Source organism: Madurella fahalii (assembly GCF_045866475.1).
Source record: "Madurella fahalii IFM 68171 DNA, scaffold_1, whole genome shotgun sequence".
NCBI lineage: Eukaryota > Fungi > Ascomycota > Sordariomycetes > Sordariales > Madurella > Madurella fahalii.
In genome coordinates this window covers 10,150,458-10,170,111 of record NW_027263971.1, presented here as the reverse complement: position 1 = coordinate 10,170,111, position 19,654 = coordinate 10,150,458, and the positions used below count along the sequence as shown (strand labels likewise).

The 19,654-nt window shown below is 52.7% G+C and overlaps 3 protein-coding genes across 3 annotated transcripts; all 3 read right to left on the bottom strand.

Moving 5' to 3' along the window:
* Positions 1-7,820: 7,820 nt before the first annotated feature.
* MFIFM68171_02748 (Tetracycline resistance (Probable transport)) lies at positions 7,821-10,058 on the bottom strand (the record flags this gene model as incomplete). The annotated part of the gene is made up of 2 exons (XM_071058170.1): positions 7,821-8,120; positions 8,286-10,058. The coding sequence occupies 2 exons, from the start codon at positions 10,056-10,058 to the stop codon at positions 7,821-7,823; spliced, it is 2,073 nt and encodes a 690-aa protein (XP_070914271.1).
* Positions 10,059-11,072: 1,014 nt separating this feature from the next.
* MFIFM68171_02747 (Formyl transferase) lies at positions 11,073-11,921 on the bottom strand (the record flags this gene model as incomplete). Its single annotated transcript, XM_071058169.1, has 1 exon — positions 11,073-11,921. One exon carries the CDS (start codon positions 11,919-11,921, stop codon positions 11,073-11,075), a length of 849 nt encoding a protein of 282 aa, XP_070914270.1.
* Positions 11,922-15,624: 3,703 nt separating this feature from the next.
* Positions 15,625-18,130, bottom strand: MFIFM68171_02746 (Zn(2)-C6 fungal-type domain-containing protein; the record flags this gene model as incomplete). The annotated part of the gene is made up of 5 exons (XM_071058168.1): positions 15,625-16,625; positions 16,693-17,015; positions 17,075-17,806; positions 17,884-17,958; positions 18,015-18,130. The coding sequence occupies 5 exons, from the start codon at positions 18,128-18,130 to the stop codon at positions 15,625-15,627; spliced, it is 2,247 nt and encodes a 748-aa protein (XP_070914269.1).
* Between the last annotated feature and the right edge of the window lie 1,524 nt (positions 18,131-19,654).

The window sequence follows — 19,654 nt, the reverse complement described above, 5'->3', positions numbered from 1 at the left end:
TCAAGCCAGGGCCGACATTGGGTACTCCCGCTCGCCGAGCTAGCCGACGTAAACCCCGACCTCAACCGCACGGAACGTCAAATCCGTGCCTGAGGATCGATGTTTTTATTGAGGCATCAGGTGCTCGTTCTTCGCTGCCGCTAAAGACAGTGCTACTACTATCTCGCTTGTGCCTTATCTGTAGCTTCTGAAGTACTAGACCCGGATGTGACACGTGTAGCAGACAGACGGAGAGACCTATCCTAGTTTCTCAAATCCTCGCGGCGTCTGGGCTAATTGAACTAATCGATGCAGGGGCGTTGGCGATGAACGGAGCCGGCCGCCGTTCCTGCGGTATTATCCCGAGCTGTACGAAATCCCGGAAGCCCCTGGCTCTACCCCTCAATGTGGCAAGTGGCGCAAGCCTCCCCCCAAATAGACCGAACTAGTGGTTTCGTCGGATGCATGGCGGATCAACCCTCCAACGAACCAGAGGCATTGAATTGACTCAGCTCAGTGGGGCGTTGGGTTCCGAGCCTGGAAGGTAGGTACATGGGATGTATTTATAGGAGGTTACTGATGGTGTAGACAGCATATCGCACCCAGCGTGGTACTCGTATCCCAAGCCCTACCGGTATTATTGAACGCGCCAAGGGGTCTTGGCATGTTCCACTCTGAGCAGCTCCGAGTCATCTCACATGCTTATTCCGCAGACGCATACCATAGACACCGGGCGATGCACATATGCCGGGGTAGCTTTCATACACCCCAATATTCCACAGCCTAGACTGCATCTAGAAGTACCGGTGATCACTTCCTCACGCATCTTGCATGCCAGCGGAACCGTAGAGATTGCAAGTCGAACCGCAAAGCCATGACGGACTTCTCGTGGTCCCTGCGGCTAAACTTGCCCTAGACAGCAACGTGGGGAATCAAGTAAGTTGCCTGGGGCTATTACAGATTAGGAATAGAAAATGCTTGAAAGCCGAATTTTAGTTTGTTACTTAAGACTGTACTGTATTAGGGAATCCAAAGTCGGTACAGTTCTCTGGTGAGTACTGGATGATCCTAGATAGAAACATACTATAGATAGGACGAACATTTACTTCCTCTTAGCATTACTGTCCAGTGCTAACAAGAATTAGATGTGGATTGACACCTAGTCTGGAAGGTGATAGCTGACAAAAAGCGCTCCGTAGTGTTGTTGTATATGTAGCTAGGGACCTAGTGGGAAGATAGGTCTCTGACATGAATGTCAATACATTAACTAGCTAGACCTCTTTACTTTGCGTGGGAATGAATAACATGATGACTTCTCGCCATGTACCACTATGACACAGGATGGTGCCTTTACTATGTGGCACGATTTTCTCTGCTATCAGTGCAGAGTACAGACGTCTAAATATTCGAGATGGTGGTATTGATGTCAGATCCACATTCCCCTTGCTAGGTAGACATTGCGGTGTTCTCAAAGTCACGTTGCTATAAACAGGGAGCATGACTCTTAGGGGGCAACATTCTCCTAGGGGAGCCCTGCCTCTCGCTAGATGCAAGTTGTAAAAAGCAGTAAAGAACAGGACAAGATTCGTATGATTTGCCTAGTTAACTTTAAATTTTTGTTGGCTGAGGTGTGATAACCAGCGATACTGCGAAGCTTCTACAGTCCTCCTAAGGACGTGAAACACACCGAAAATTACGTCGAGCAAATGAAGAAGATACTAGAATTGGGTAGTTAAATAATTTCCGAGTCCTAAGGCTATATGCGTTCCTCATCCTGTAGATCTTAGTGAGTTATGAGATCCCAGGTAGCGAACTACCTCGTGATAGCCAGAGTGGCTGCACAGGTGAGCCATTCACTCGTTCAGCGATTTGGGAGTTGCTGGTGGTGTATGTTCAAGCACAAAAACCAGAAGATCATCCAAACCGAGGTATCAACCAAGTCTGGAGATCGGGACGCTAACGGTCGAAGCTAACGCATCCCTTTCCCAGGCAGGATACGACGTGAATTCGTGTTATCTCTGGGCTCTCGCTACAGGTTTTCTAAGACATGTTGAAGTCATCATATGAAATGATCCTGGGTTCAATTATACGCTTTATGCGGGCAAAACGCACCGCTGGACGCGCTGTTGACGCACGAACGAAGAATCTTAGATAACCCCCGGCGGTCGGGGCGTTTAATCGACAGCGGCACCCAAAACATGTAGGATTTAATCATACGTCGGGACAAGGCTCAGCAAGTGAAATACCCGGCTGTATCGATCTGGCACCAGCTGAGGCCCGCCGTTCTTCCTCCTCGTCTCGTATCAGTGTCTTTATCCTCCACTGATTTCCGCGTCTCCATCCGTACGATAGAGGACGTTTTTCTGGTGATCTGGCTGACACTGGCCGGGAAATCAAGTGAGCAAGATATACGCGTCGGCTTTGTTGATTTAGGAATGCTTACAGAAACCTTCTTGCGGCGGCAGTCGAGGCAAGCGCCCATTTTGCGAATGAGGGCCGTCCTTTTTCTCTGTTCGGCGGAGAGCGGGCCTCTACGTCGCGGACCTGAATTTCCCGTATTGATCGAGAAGGAAAAAGTGCCTTGAGGATTCACCCCGCGGGGTTTTACCTTGCGGGCCCGAGCCATCGCGGTTGACGAGGGAGACGACCAGGTAGCAGGATGTTTTCGGTTCGTGCCAATAGAAATTGAGGAATCTGTCGCAGGAGATGCCGAAGAATCCTCAGCAGCCGACGAAGGCGGATGCGATCCTGCGGAGGGCTCGCTGCGCTGTTGAATCGTTCCCTGCTGCGCACCAGTCATGGATTGCTGTGGCGGTTCGGCGCGATCTTCGATGCGCCGCGATGGGACATGAGACAACCCAGGGGCAGGATTCAATAGCAACCGAACAGGAAGCCCCATCTCCGGAGATACAAGATGAATAGCGCTCGATAGTGCGGTGGCCGGAGGGCTCTCGAGATAAATCGAATGATGGAAACGTATAGGCAGATGAACGAACCGCGGCCTAATTATGAGAATGATAGTAGCGGACTTTAACAGAGACGAGATCCCCGCCCTGGCTGCCGCGGTTAAGGAATTTCTCTGACTCTGGGCCCGACGGACGCCTGCCCAAGGTAGTAGGTATTGGCGTGTTTCGAAAAAGGATGGCAGCTTGAGATTATCTGAGAATTCTCGGCTTCTCCCACGCCGTCACCGCTAGCATCTATAATTAACCGTTCGAATAATAAATCGCGTGGCGGAGCCTCACAAACCGTGCTTTGTTCTAGTCCGAGGCTAACGATGGAAGAACGACGTGCAACGGACAAAAAACTCAATGCGGGGGCACGCAGACACTGCAGCCTGTGGCATGTTGGCGTGCTGGGCGGGTCGGGCGCTGAGCGCGCAGAGACCGGAAGCTATTCGTTGGTAATTGCAGCCCCAATTCTTGACTGGCTAACAACACCTGTGAGACGACCAATAACGGAACAATACTAGGAGTGGGGGATCAACATGAGACGGGCCACTGAGCAAGTGCAAGCTAATGTCGCTTGCTTATATGTTGGAGAATGCTACTGTACCTGCTAAATGCTACTGTGCCAGAGCGACTGATCTTTAATTGCATGAATTCTCGCGTAACCTATTCTTTTATAAGCAAGTATGTCTCTGGTATCAAAATATACCCGACTGTCCAGCGAGAAGTTGCCTACAACGGAAAACACCCCGATACCAGACTGAATACGGTGTCGATGATCACGAAACAAATCAGGATCAGCTGCATGTTCCGAATCCCGCATTGTATAACATGAATATAAATACTGGCAGTGTGCACCAGGTTTTTTTGATTGCTGGAGGGGGTGGGGCGGGAGGGATAAAAACGCAACATTCCGGAGTGGTTTAGATAACTCAGGTAGACATTATTATCGAGAGTTGATATAAACGCAGCCCGCAGTGAAAGCTCACTTAGGTATACAAGCATTCTCAGCCCAACCGCCGATCGGACCCGTGCTAGCAGCACAATGCACTACGTTAATCGGCTCCGGTTCGTCAAGCAGTACTTTTAAAATAAAGGCAAAGGGCTGAAAGCCCACTTCATGAGCGAAGGACGAATGAGTTGGCCTGTACAGAAGCTAATTGTCATGAAATCCTCTATAGACTCGAGCGGTGCACCGGCTACGCCTCTTCTAAAGGAAGGTTCGGTATGAAGTTGCCATATAATGAGGTGCAACCGGGCCGCCCCCTAAGAATCCATCTGAAAGAGCGCTTAACGGTGTGGTTTCGCCATGTTGATCACCAGTTCAAACCAATCCGTGCTCCCCTTGCTCCGGGGGGGACAATTAACTGATGGTTCGGCTCCAATCAAGCGATGCCGCAGGATACTTGAATCGGACTGTATGACAGAACTACGATGAACCGCCTGGGAAGTTAAATAAGCATTGCCTGTATAATTTTATTGGCCCCAAGTGATAGTGTGAAACGAAATGAAAGTTGGCTTCATCCCAAACCCCAATGTCAAGACCTGTTAGGCTGCCTAGCCCTTCCGGTGATCATGCACTTAACGCCAGCGTCAATGCTTGTTACACCTATAATATACACCATTCGGTAAGTTACAGCCCCTCTCCACTACAGCTACATCAAAGTGGCTAGTACCATGTTGGCGCCACGGTCCAGTGCTGCAACATCGTCTGCACCGCGAGATCCCATTCATACTGGAAGCAAGCGGCTAGCTGTTGGATCTGTTCCTCATCAGGCTCGTTTCCCCCCCACATCTCCGGCCGAGCAGCTTCGGACTCGGCATAGGTAGCGACCAAGTTACTGTCAAAGTTCAAGCGGGTTAGACCACCCCCGTTATTCAGGTCCCACTCTGTTGGGATAAACACAGATGAGTAACGCACCTGTCTGTGATCTTTATCAGGCACAGCCAAGCAAAATTCCAGCTCCGGTTCGACTCTGGATCACTGCGCACCAGAGCCTGTGCAGAGGTCAAGATATCGCCACAAAAAGGGTAATTCGGTGTAAGGCCCCGCAGCTCCGAGAGCATCTGGTTACTACTAACGTAGTAGGACCAGGCCGCTGTCATGGGACCCTGGAACGCACGGGCATCTTCCTCAGACTCGCATGACGCTGCGAATCGTTCGATCCGGCAGAGCTCTGTGAGCGTGTTGACTCGGTGGGTTTGGAGCGACTCGATCAGCTGGCGAACAGACTATCGGGCCAAGCCGGGTTTCTCGGTGGTTAGCACAAAGAATCTCGAACAAGTCCTGTTTAGAGGGGAATAGAATCCGAGCAAGAACCCACCCGGTTAGACTTATCCTTGCTGCCGTGGGAAGACCCTTTGGAGGAGCCCTTCGATCGAGATGAAGACATCTTCAGCGGTTTTGGAAACAATGATTCGTCGTCGATATAATGATTCGAAAGCTCCTTGCAACTCGTGCTCATAGGCTGGAGCTGTATGGATGCGGCTTGGTCAATTGAGCTCCAATGGGTGAAGCGAATGAACAACAGGGCACGCGATGACCTTTGAGTATAATGAACAGCTGAAGATATTGATGATGCGATTAGAATCATGTACATGAAGAACAGATGGTTCTCTTACTTGGTATCTAGCATTCTACGGACAAGGAGTTTATGCCATCCTTAAATACTAGGAGTCAGTATTCTCAGTATTTACTGAATGTCTAATTAACATTTTCTCTGCTGCCTGATTCTTTCCAATTTTTCTTCGACGGGGCAATCCAGGTTCGCCGTTTGAACTGCGGCTTTGTTGTCCACACAACCGCCTAAATTTGCGCACGTAGCCAACCTGGGATCGACTTCGCCTACCCAATGGGAGAATTAGGTTGTGCGAGCCATAAGGATGAGTATCACGCCGAGCTAAGACTCTGGATGATGTCACGCGGCGCAACATCGGCAAGACTACATGGAGCCATACAGTAAGCGGCAGAGCCGAGCCTGAGACTGGGTTTCGAACATCAAGGCAGCCAGAATCCGTGGACGGTAAGATGGTTTTTGACCAGGCTGCTTGACAGCCGCACAAAACCTTGTTCGTACATCGATTGGCTGCTATGAATGGGCGGGCTGTAGCTTAGTCCGCTTCAGGGAACGAGCCAAGGCGGAGCGGCCGTCTAACAGTTGACACCCCAAGCTAAAGTTATATGGTGCGTCTCGCGGGTTTGAAGTCAATCATCCGACGGCTGTGGATAATAGCATAATAGCTGAGTAAGGTTTATGTTGTCTGGGTCAAAGCAACACACGATTCTCATGTCTGCCAAAAGTAATTGATGGTTCTGCGGCGGGACATAATTGTTTGTCTAAACTCAGGTAACTTCTGTGTGGAACCAGATCGTACCTGCCGGGATTCACGTTGCGTAGAAGGTGTTTGGATGCGCATCAGTCCTGAGTGATAAGAGACGCATACGCACACCCCAGAAAACAACCCGGTCAGTGATGGTATATTCAATGCTTTGGTATTAGGCATTTGCACCATATCCCTTATGCCCTCGCCCAAAACGCTCGGATAGAACCGCGGTGCCGCGGCTATGCGAGTGTGAGATTTTAGCAAATGTGTCAGCTTCCTTCATGTAGCTTATTGTTCTTCCCACACCGAGTTTCGTAAATGGGGCCGGTTTCGCTGTGTACTTCTGAATAGCTTCATTTTCGCGCTCCGCTACGTAATGACGCATTTCCATCCGGTTTTTCAGGAGCGTCCGCAGTTCAAATGTTCAATTGGCCGTCTGATCCCGGAATAACTATATGATTCACCGGCCAGCTAATGTTCATTAGCCACAAAGATTGGAAAGCAGCACCATTTAGCATAGGCTCAAATTTAGTCAACTTCAGTCAACTGTCTTCTGGACCATGAAGCCCAGATCCTGGCTTCTCGTACTGGTTGGACCGGCCTCGGCCTAGCTGAAGACTGACCTTTTACATAAAAAGGCGGCATGTGGGCTCAGCTGGTAAGCGCCCGGCGGCCGCTCCAGTGCCGCGTTGTTAGGGCTGTCCTGAGACCCCTGGAAGGTTCAAGACTGCCCCACCTTAACCTCCGAGCTCCCTTGGGCCAATTCCATGATTGATGAACATGTCGGGCGAGTGAAAAAGCCCAACCGAGGCTCAGCACCAATGACATCACTTCTGTCATCCCCAGCCCCTGTTCTGCTGACGGTGGGGCACCTTTACGATGCACTGTCGTGTACGTCTCGAGAACTTTTCGCGGCATGAGCTGCTATTGGTGTTGTTACGTATCATATTTGGTGGTTGCCTTGGGCGATGGAACACCATCCAACAATGGAGTCGCAGAACTCATCACACGCGTGTGAACTATTTCGGGAAATTGTATTCCCGCTGTGCTTAATACATGTGGTTGTTTAAGGTACCTTAGCTATCCAAAGTCCCAGTTTCTAGTCTCCTCACGCAATAACACCCCGACGGATGAGCATCAAGGCTAGCAATACCCCCTGGTAGATCTGCATCGTTGGGCGTTGGACGCTGAGTAAAAACCCCCCATGGTAAGAGGCCTACAGCCACGCTATTTGATCCTAAACCGGCACCTAAACCAAGGTTTGCGTAACTGTCAGATTGCGGCTATCGTCAGCCCGTGGTCCCGCCGAAACTCGCGAGCCCGTTGGCTGCCTTGACGAGCTGCCTGATAAATTCAATATGATCGAGACAACGGTTCCATTGAACCTTGTCGCATCTCAACAGCCGCCTTATCAACGTGCTGCCTTGTGTCTCGAGATGAGGCAGTCCAGTCCAGTCCAATCGGAAAAGTGCCTTCTCCTATTCCTTCGTCACCACCCAACAAACTTGAGGCCTGGCATGGCTGACCAGCGCTGGGATGGCTGGGGCCGGACGGTTCCGGAGCTTGAGGTCATCTCTCGGGATCTCCATTGTCATCACTGGACTCCCCAGCATTCGATCTCTCACAGTCCGTCCATTCCGCGCTTTCGAGACCATTTCCCCGTATCGCCAACGACCCCACCCACCCAGATATTGTGATGCCTGCGAAAATGCCCCACGCGAGTGCCTCTCCCTTGGGTCTCACACGTGTGGATAGAGTGAAGAGCCCGCCAGAGAGGAACGGTCCGACGCTGCGACCAGCAGCTGAAAGGGTCTGCGCAATGCCATTGAGGGTCCCAAGAGTCTCGTTTGAAGGTGCGGAATTGGTGATCTATCACAGTCGTCAGCGGAGAGAATGGTTAGAGGTGGGGGGTGGTGGGGGAGTAGGTTGAGATAGTAATGGCAACGTTATGAGCGGTAAGTTAACGAAGATGATGGACGCCGTGCTATCAAGGGCGTGGTTATGGATCAAAGACATGACATGACATGAACTCACCAACAGCATAACACTGCTAAGGCCACCGACAGCACAGATGTTTTTGGCCACCAGAGTGACTCCCAACTCCGCGTACAGCCAGGCCTCGCCGGTTCCGAACCCCGGCCGCGACTTTTGGTCGGGATAGCCGATCCAAGGCATCAGTGCCATGCTGGCAGCTATGCCTAGCAACGAATAACGGTAGGTGCGGAGGTTTCCCATGCGTGCTTTGAACCTTTGGAACAAGAAGATTTGAAATAGTATTGTGGCTAGGCCGGCAAAGGACAAGCTGAGGCCGATTGCCCCCGGCCCAAGGCCGCGACCTGTAGGCGGGGCTGAGGAAACGAATATTGGATAAAGAGAGTTAAAAGATATGTTGGCCAGTTGAAATACGAGATATGTGCCTAGTACCGCGAGCGTATTGCGGTTCGCAACCTGGCGGAAAGCCGACTTCTGATCGTCTGCACACATCCTGTTGTTGTTGTCGTCGTCTCTGTCGGCTTTGGTATTCGAGCTGAGCAACCCCTGGCGTTCGTCGTCATCGGATGTATCCGGTCGCTGGTTGTCATGATCAAGGACTGTGTCTCGGTCGCTCCGCATCCACCCAACCCTCTGTCTTCTCTTCCCTCCCGAAGTCCTTTTTTGTTTCATCCGTCCGAGCGCCGCACACCAGTCACGCACCCCTCTTATCCAGTCCAGTCCAGCGCCGCCAGCGTCGGGGTCGGAATTGTCCAATGTCTCTTCAAACCAGATCGCTAACACAATAACGCTGGCTAGCAAAAGTGCAGCGTCAATAATATTGGGCGCTAAAAACGGGTGGCTCGGCCCGCCCATAACGCCTACCAATAGCCCGCCCAGCGCGGGCCCTGTAATGCTCCCGAGGCTATAAATGACAGGCAGCCAGGTGAATGCTCGGCTCTGGTTAGTGCGGTCCGTTACCTCGCCTAAACACGTCGGCACGATGGCCGCGTTGCCGTTGAGCAAGCCCATGGCAACGTGCACCATGATCAGTTGCGCGTAGGTGGCGCAAAAGCCGAAGAACATAAAGCACGCCGCCAGGAGGGACGTGCCCAGCAGCATTGTTGGCTTGCGGCCCACGCGATCCGAGAGGTATCCCCAGAGTAGGTTCGTCGTCAACTGTGCGAGCGCAAATGCAGATGCTAGCAATCCCACGTATAGCCCTTCTTGGCCGTCAGGGATCTCTTCAAACGAGGTCACCATAGCCGGGAGGTAAGGCCCGATCGAGTTGAGCGCAGTTTGCTCGGCCAAAGAAAGAAAAGCCAATAGCCCGAGCTGCTTCCATGGTAACGGAGTTGTGCTCGTGCTCGCCGTGTCCCCGTCGTCATTTGTTATTACTCTCTTGCCTCCCAATTCCCTTCCATCGTCGTCTCCACTAGAGTACGGCGGTTGGCGTGGTACGGCATTGGTGTCGCTTCCCGCATCCCGGATGCCTGAGACTCCCGTTGCTTCTTCCTCCTGCGACTGAAAGAGTCGTTTGTACCACGGATGAGATTGCTGCGGAGAAGCTTCCAGCTCGGAAGGCGTTGCAGGCGGGGATGTTGGGAAAGTGTGGTATTTGGCTGTTGGCTGTCGGGGGAAGGGGAGGCGGGCGTTAGCGGGGGAGTTTCTCCGTCGGCGACTGCTGCTCGGGATAGCCTCATCGTACGGCGATAGCTGGGGAAAGGGCTCTCCGGCATGGAACGATCCGGACGTGCGATGGCGGCGAGGCCGCTGGGTACTGCTCGAGGCGGTAGTCGCTGCAGTGCCTGCTGCGACAGTGGTGGTGTGCGCCATTAAGGTATTCGGCAGTGCACCGATGGGATCGCGTGCGCCGATGCACGATTGATGTCCCGGAGCTATCGTCGAAATTGGTTCATTGGGACGATTCACTCGCCCTCAAGCATTTGCTCCCTATCGTCCTGTTTTTGTACTTGTGTTTTTGCCCCGCGGGGTTGGATGGATCGGTGCCTGGTATCGAAGAGACGCAGGCCAACCCCACCTGCATTTCCAAATCAAGTTAGCCCGTGGCCACCGCGATGATGTCAGAGTTTTGATGACGGAGCATACGGTGTTTGGCTTGGATATTGCATCCTAGGTACCGTACCCACCCCCACGTCGCCTCCTCCGACAGCTCGTTGGTAAGGTAGCTGGCACTTGGACGTGCCTTTGAACATGCTTTTGAACATATCATCGACATGCCTAGCTCCCGAATTTTGCAATCGCGAAGGAGAATATTCCGAAACTAAGCTGTGCTACCACTTAGCCAAGCGGTATATCGCATCGTTCAATACATGTGCGATGACGATGCATGGCAATGATTCCGGCAGAAAGATGCAGATGCGGATAGTGGATATTGTTGCGAGATCGATCATCGAAATCGGATATCAGACTGGAGATCGGGCGTGGGGAACGCTGCACGGGAGCCATGACGCACTATGGGCCTATGGGGTTCGGGGACAGACGGGCCCAAACATATAGGGTCTTCGCAAACGGAAAACTCAGATACCTATGTATTTTTGGCTGGCAACCCAGCCAATTCTTCATTGTATGAGAACGGCAAAAGCGGCCTTAGATACTTAACCTGGTTCCCGGCCCTCTGGGGATCTAGACCTGGGTTGGCTAGAGTAATCAATTTTGCCTTGGTCAACACCTTGACTCATCCAGTAGATGCTGTCACCGAGGTATTCCGGTGCTTGACACGTGAAGCGGTGCTTTGGAATTCCGTTTAAACCTTTCCGAGTGCATGAGTACATCGACATGTATATCCACTTATCATAGTGCTATTCTTTTCTGCAGCAAACCCGATATCTAAAAGACGACTGTCCGCGTTCCATTCAAAAATACACGGCGTTCCGCATACCACTTGACGGCAGCAGCAAGCACCTGGCTCTCAACGTTGGAGCCCTCATCGACCAGCTCTTTGGGACTCATGCTGTGGTCAACCCGGGTAACGCGCTGCTCGATGATTGGGCCCTCATCCAGGTCGGCTGTCACAAAGTGTGCCGTGGCGCCGATGATCTTGACACCGCGGTCGTAGGCCTGGTGGTACGGCTTCGCGCCCTTGAAGGATGGCAGGAAGCTATGGTGAATGTTGATGATGCGGCCAGACATGGCTTCGCAGAGCGTCGGGCTCAGCACCTGCATATACCGCGCAAGCACTACAAGCTCGATGCTGTACTCCTTGATCAATTCCAATATCCGAGCCTCCTGGACGGCCTTTGTCTCCCGCGACACTGGCAAGTGACGGAATTCGATGCCGTAACTGGCGGCTAGCTGGGCGAAGTCGGGGTGGTTGGATACAATCAGAGGGACTTCAATCGGCAGTTGGCCTGTTTTGGCGCGGAACAGCAGGTCGTTGAGGCAGTGGCCAATCTTGGAGACCATGATGAGCACCCTCGGCTTCTGTGCCACCGGTCTGATGTCGTACGTCATTTGGTAGTCGGATGCCAGCTCGTCAAAAACGGGCCGGAGATGCTCAGTCGACTCGGTAGGGGTAGGGCCAAAGTGCACCCTCATGAAGAATTTTTCGCTCGTCGGATCTGAAAATTGTTGCAGATCCAGAATGTTGTGCCCCTCGCGCGCAAATATTCCGGTCACCGCGTGAACGATGCCAGGCTTGTCGGGGCAGGATAATGTAAGAACGTGATCATTGGCCATTGTTGAAATGCTCGGTTTACGTCCGGAATACGACCGCTTGTGTCGAATATTCTTTAGTTTTGGAGGTTCGTCAGAGACGGGAGTGTCGAGTGTTGAGTCAAAGACATCGTTTTTCCATTCCGGCAAGTCTCGACCGGGGCCGGGGATGTGTCCACTCCGTTTTAGCCGGAAATGAAGGGTTAGGGTTACCCCTGGTCAGCTTTTTGATGTGTTTTACGCTAAAAACTCCAGGCCTTTGTCCCTAGATGAATGTATTACAACCGAAGAAAATACGCCAAATCACCCCAGTAGCGTCGGATACCTCTCTCATCAGTATCCCCGATTACTTCGCGTACCGGCCACGGTTGCGATCGCCTGAAAATTGGCCATTCCGAACCCGAAGTACAAGCCACATTGGAGCTTTCAAGCGTTGTGTTATATCCTTTGCTTGATTGAGGTCAGTATTGAAGTTAAAGGAACCATTCTATTTCAATGAGTGAGAAGTGAGAGACATGTACGTTGGTAAATAGGGAGTCAATGGCAATGTAATTACATCTCGTCATATTCAATTTCCGTCTTCTCCTTGTACTGTACAGTAGTAGGCCATGGATCCAGCCCGGAGCGCCAAATCAGCTTTGACAAATAGAAGAGCGCCTCTGAGATCACCTATGACAGGTCACTTACAACCAATTCCTAGATATATTAAAATCCTGACGCCACTTCTTGTGGGTGTCAATACCGTCCACCTGTGTAAATCCGGTATGAACATTCTCGAAACCGTGGGTCAGAGGTCGAAACAACCTCAACACAGCCGACATGTATCATATCAAGATCTCCTACAACTTTAGATGTATCTCCATATCTGTTGAAGCTTACCCTGGCCAGGCCGCCAGACCCTATTACACAACAACGCACATCAGCTGTACTGTACCTACTCGCAAAACCGCGTCTGGCTGTTTGACGTGGATCGATGCCTCACCGCCGCGAATGCAGTGGTCAACGGATTAGGATTCGGCTGCTGTACGCAGGTGTTCGAAGGTTGAGGTGCGATGTACGATGCTCATCCTGTAAGGAACGACGTCAGTTGGGTTGACGGTAGCTTAGCTAGCAAGAGGCAGGCCCAGTTGGCAGCGTCGGAAGGGAATAACAACAAAGGTGAAGACTGTCAGCGGAACGCATTATTATGATCGCTATCATGCTAAGAAGCTAGCTGGTAAGGTTAAATGAGCGCATTACTACTTAGGTATATGCGCACTGAACCTCGGTGTAATTACTTGACGTCGGGTGAGCTTGCATTTGCTCAAGCCTCCCTCTAGGAATAAAGGGGAACGGTTCAATAGGTGACGGTCGCCTTCTGCCAAGGCTTGTCTTTCACAAGAGGCCTTCGGACGAAGGGGAGATGAAGGACGTCTCCTGCTCTTCCCGTAGCGGAATTGGGTCCGAACATGACACTCATGCCGATTTCGCTGAAGCGGGGCGGTGAGGTGGGGTCGTAACCCCGCAATGGAGTTCACTCCCGTCATTGAACCCTCTTATTGCATAAGTAGCGCAGACCGCCTGCTGAGAGGGGTCTCCAAATTTCCGCGTTGCCTTACCCCTGCCCATGCAACAGGCATGACCATCGGACAAGACTCCAAATCAGTTACCTTACAGGTTCCAGACGTGCAGCGAGAAGGCCCACTTCTACCGAGGTTGGAGCCAAAGGTGACCGAATGTTCTGTTCAAGGGTTGGGGTCATATACAGACCACACAGTAGGTATGCTCGAAGCCTTGACAATCCGGATGTTACACCTGCTTGGGAAATATCTCTTCAAAGTTTGTGTATTTGAAGCTAGCCTGAGATACTTAGTAACTCATTGGTAACACTACTTTACCTTTCTATAGGCGGACCGATCCGGCTTCAGGGAAACGCTCGGAAGAGTTATAGGTGATGTACACATTACAGTGTGGGACAACCCCGGGCCGCATTTTCACACGTTGCTTAGGCCTAGGCTTGGCTTGTATTAATAGATCAGCCCGTTCACTTTTGGCCCCAAGCTCTGTAGATCGTCCGCTCCTTCCGGTCTTTTTTTTTTTACTCTGGATGACTCACCAACTATAAATGGTATTCTTCTGCTCGCCTACATGAATTTCTCCGGTGGAGGAAAAAGCAGAAAGTGACGACAGATGTCATTGCCTATGACAGGCTCGGTAACAACCAACTCGCGAATATTCATACTGCCCGCCATCTAAACATGCCTCTCCTCCTCCGTCCAGCCACCGAAGCCGATAGTTGGAGAATCGGCTGTATTGGCAGAGATTCCTTTCGTAACACCCTTTCTAGGGCACTATTTCCGCCTCACTTGCACTCAAAGTCTGAGACTGGCGACCCCGGGCTCGACGAGGCTCAATGGCGGGCCGCGAGGAACATCAGAAGGATGAGGGAGGGTGCTGCGACGTTCGTTGTTGTCGAAATTCCTGAAGACGGAAGCGCGGAAGAAAACATTATGGGATTCGCCCAGTGGGAATTGCCTTCTCCGCAAGCAGCATGCGAAGTCAAAGCGTCCGAAGCCGACCAAGACCCACTGCCCGCATCCCTCGATGAGAAAGTGCTCCGTACTATGATTGAAGTAATAGAGACCCAGACAAAGGCGGCGCTTGGACCAGACGGACACAAGAATATGTGGTGTAAGTTTGTTACCGATCCGGGCGACATTGGGCTGGAGCCCAACTGACAAGCGTCTCCCACAACAGACCTCATGCTCCTAGGCGTGGACCCGGCACAGCAGCGCCGTGGAATCGGCCGGATGCTTGTACAACAGGGGCTGGATCTTGCCGCACAAGCGGGGAGCGACGCATTCCTCATCGCTACGCCTGAAGGTAGAGGCTTATATCATTCACTAGGGTTCCATCAAGTAGGAGATCCTTACGACCTGGGAGGATGCCCGCACTACTCAATGCTATGGCGCAGACCTGTGCCAAGTTTGCCATAACAAGGTCTGCTCAACGTTCGCAACTAGCACCGAGAGGGTTGTTTGTCACTGCTGTCCGACACGGGCATAGTAATTGATATCATGTTCACATAAGGTAGTGTTCATATGCTAATACCTTCTTACATGATACGGTAACCTCACCGAAGTTCGCACCGCCACCGCCGGTAACCATGTCAAGGTAATAACAGATACCCCTCTCTCAGCAGAAGCCAGTGGCTTTAAGCTATTCACCGACTTCTGACATTTACGGTGGCGCTATGGGTGGTTTCCCTATCTTAGTCGAATCAAGGAATCCAGCCTTTTAGGTGCTATCCGAGCCCAAGCGCATAGGGTCTGTGTATATTCCCATCCGTATTTACCACTAGTTTCAAGTTCGGACCTCCTGCTAAGAGCATGACTAGATGGAGCTTGTCTCCAAGAAGGTCGCCCAACCGGCCTATCAAGCGTGGTACGTACGCCCATGGCGGCATCATGCCCCCAGCCTACCTCCACTGGCGCCAGTGGTAGCGCCGGCCCAACTTCATGGTAAATATGTTGAAAGCCTGGTATCAAGGAAAAACATCTCCAAGAAGTCTGCAGACCGATGGGGTGGAACCCGTGGCCCGACCTTGGTGGGTGGCTCAACACTCCTCTTCCGTTCTTTTCGCCTCCGTGGTTAGACGCCCCACGGCTTTATTATCAAGGTGTAATAAAGGCGCAGGCTCAAGAATACGTTGGGAGTGGTGATACCGGAAGCAGAGGTTCGAACGCTTTCAGTACCTCGCATCAGATCCCCAGCCATACGGTGCGTCGTCCTGGCTTGACTGGCTGAGCCATAGTTGCGAGCCCGCGTCACTAGAAATTGCCATATGGGAAGCGGCCGACGTGCCACTCCAGCCAGAGTGCCCTGCCTCCCACTGTGCCCACTCGTCCTGATGAGGTGCTATTTGGCCACCTGCAGGCAGGACCGGGACTGACGTCGGTGCTAGTCCTGAGGCATTGCTGAACTCGTGAGGTCCTCGGCCATCTGAGTTAACCCTCGGCGGCTGAATGAGCATATTAGTCTGGTACACCGGTAGTGTTTGGCTTGTTTGACGGCTGTCCAGAGGAGGGTAGGATTCGGCAAGGGTCGGGTTAACGGAGGGGAGAGAATGCAGGTCGCCTCTTGAGCTTCCTGCACCTTGTGTCCCTTGGGGCACTGCCGGTATTGCTGTATTCATGACGTCGTCTCTCGGTTCGGGGAAATCATCAGCAGCAACCCCCATGAAACATTCGTCATCAGGGCGCTCTCCGAGAGCGACCCAAAACTTATCGATGTCAGGCCCACTGACGCCCAGCGCTATAAGCCGGTCTAATACGACAACTGTAGCATCGTCTCGGGCATCGAATCCTAGTTCGCAGTCCAAGACCGAGTGGATGATTTGTGGCGCTGAGCCTGGCCGGGATATAGACCCTTGCTGCTCCTGAAAAGGGTAGCTCTTATAGTCGCCTTGTTCGGAAGACAGATTGCGGAGCATAGCCCTCATCGCATACAGCAGCTGTAGGACCATATAGAACGGTAATATCGGGTATTGCGGAATGCGGACGCCTGCGACCCAGGACTGGAACCAACGCTTGATTGGGGTCGCCGTGTTCTGCAAGAGTGCGTCGACCGCCCGAAGGTCGGAGGAGAAAGCGGTGGATGATACGGGTACATTGCGAGCGTCGGTTACGTTGTTAGTTCGCGGTTCGTACAGACGTAGGGCAACGGTGTTGAAGTGGGCGACGAGCATGGCTGTATAGTTGCAACAGACCAACGTTAACCTGATATTCTTCGATTCACCTGCCACAAGTGGACTCACCGTCATTCTTCAAATTATCGGGCACCTTGCTCACCAGCCTATCCAGATAAGCACGGCAATCAGCTAATGCGGCAGCACCTGGTTCCTGGCTTTCCCGGTCTTGCTCATTTCCTTCCAGAACCAGTCTGTCGCCGCCAAAGTCTGCTCTCCGCGAATGAGGGCTTTTCAGCACGGCGATACGCTCGGTCAGATGCTGGAGCTTGATGTAATGGATGAGGATCCCGTCTAAGCTGTGGTGATTGGCGTCTTGAATGTCAGCGAGGCATTGCCGCATGTAAGACGTGAAAGGCATTGAGGTGAGCTGCTGGATGTACATGGCCGCCCTATATCCATGATTAATATCGGACAATTAGTACTAAAGTTGAGCCCTGGTCGTACATACGATGACCTCAGGTACCATACACCGAGAAGCAATCTCTTCTCCTCAACATTCCTTCCATCTTCTGCTCCCCCATCTCCGACAGGGAGTCTCTTGTTCAACGCAAGATCAGAGATAAGCGACTCGCTCAGACACAGGAGGTTGTTAAGTTGGTTGTTTCGGATGCAGTGATAATGATGCCAGCCGAGAATCACGACGATGCCCATCAGCAGATCCAGAGAGCGCTTGGCCTGTCGAAAAACTTGATCGGCAATGTAGCCCATGACTTGGTGCATCCGGCCGTGTATCACCCGCAGGCCTTCGAAACTGGCCACTACCCGGATAGCCAGCATCAAGAAGGGCCGTTGCCTTTTGAGCGCGGCCGCCGGAACATCGTCAGGAATGAGGACGAACGGGTGCTGCGGCATCAGCTGTGTGCGGTACTTGGACAACAGGGCTTGATCGAGGTCTTCACGCCCTTCAAGGATCGGGTCTCGATATCGGCAGAGAGTGGATGGCGCATAGAATGGGTTTGCGCCGTATGTTCCGGGGCCTGTCGTAAAGCTGCTCTCAACATTATGCTGGCTGTGCGCCGACGAGGTGCGGAGAAGCGCGGGTCGATCTTGGGACCCCGACAGATGGCTTCCGACTGAGGACGTATCAAGTGCCAAGTCTGCTGGCGAGGAAGGGTACTCAGGGGTTGAGACCAGGGAGTCGAGCATGCCGTCAACGGAAGGGCTTCCCGTGTCTCTTTGCCTGTCTGACGTCAGCGTGTGCCATTGCTTTGTAGAACGCAAGAGAGCGCCGCGGAGCACGAGAGGAGGCTTGCTTACTGTGACTGCCTCGGCTGCCTCGTTTTCCTCGGCCGGTGGATCTGTTCGGTGCACTGCTTCAGCAGGCGCTCGCACCTGTGTTTGGCAATCATGTCAGCGCCGCGTGCTCCGATTCTGGCCCGTCCACGCACCTGTCACACTTGGAGCCCGGAGCGCTCGACTGTCTGGAGCACTTCGCCTTTGCTGAGGCACACTGGGCACACGCAGTGCCCCATTTTGTGGTTTGGATGGGTTTCATCCGCATCATGTTCTCTGCCTGTGGAGTTGCAAACTGTCGAGCCGGCCGGGCGGGAACGGAAAAGTTCCAAGTGATTAGCGTATTACTCGTCTGGGCGCTAGTAAGCAGTACAGGTAGCAAGCCAGAAATCACCCGTCGGAAAGTAGGCCGCCTGGGTGTTTATTAGCTTGCGCTGCAAAGCTCTGTTCCGAGCACGCCATGATCTCGGACAATATATATACCGTCTCGACGTCCTGTGGGCATCTCACTCCTTGAACTCCCGATTCTAGATCCCGGGGTGGTTCCCGGCGAGCAGAGTAGGGCTGAACCGAAGACGGTTCGTCGACCCCCCTGCCCCTGAAAGAAGATCCGGACGCTCGTGCATCCTGCGCGCCGTGCCGCCGTCCGATTGGCACTAAACCGGGTCACAATTCTGCTACCTCCCAGGCTGCACCATTTCGGGCCTGGCCGCCTGATTTCCTGGGAGCAGAACTATGTCCAGCAAGGCCGCAAGGTGGAACCCCGAGAGCGTGGTTCATCAAGAAGGGTGGATTTAACCGCGATTCTGTGAGCTAGCATCATCATTTTCCACAAGCGCAGGCAGCAACATAATTCCTGGTCGAGGCGCTTGGAGGAACTACTAGCTAGGTACCGATTGCCAAGCCTAAGCATGGCATCCCTTAGCGAGAACCAGCTGCCCTTGGCGAGCCAAGGTGTCTTTCTGTCAATCTCACGGGGAGGCGTTTGTGGCTACCCGGGGGTAACTAACCCGAGACAGTTTCTGCGGGGTGGGTTTGGGTGTTGTTGATCGTTGATGGAAACACAAGGCCAAGGCTGAGGACAGGGCGTTGGAGTGCCGGTGAGTCTGCGGCGCGGCCTCTTTGTCATGCGACCCCTGGCACTGCAATGACCGATTTGGAATAGGAACGACCAAGGAGTCGAGGACAACCAGGTCCGGCATGTTACCATGTCATCTGACGGGAAGGATCCTGGAAACAGGCGCGAAGGATGAGTCGCTTCAGAGACCTGACATGCGCGCTTAGCCAATCTGTGGCTCAACCGCCGTCAGGTGTTGCAGAGGGCTGGACAATAATTCTTAACTTTATCTGGACCTTATTCTCCTGCTTGGCTGCAACGGTTCTAAAAAAGCTTGCCCCTTGCCCACCTGGAAAGCCCTTGCGCAGAAACAGGGCCCACCGCCAAGGCCCTTATTTCCTTCTGCATCTGGCAAAACACCCGTTGGCTCGGCTCAGACAGCAATGGTTTTTGCTCAGATAGGTGCTGCCTTGAATCCAGTCAGGGCCGCCATCGCCAGCTTGGGTCACCGGGAACGATCGCCGAACAATCTCACCTTTCCTCCCCGAGAAATTACCGTCTGCCTGGATACCATCGCCGCGTTGCTGTATACTACAATCCTTCCAAGTCTCATTGGGAATAACGCGTCACTGACCCTGTCCAGGATCGGAGTTTTGCACGACGTCATGTTGGCGTCGCACGGGTGAGATCTGTGCTCATGGAATGCTGTCACCTCCCGAATCAGGCTTCAGTTGGGCA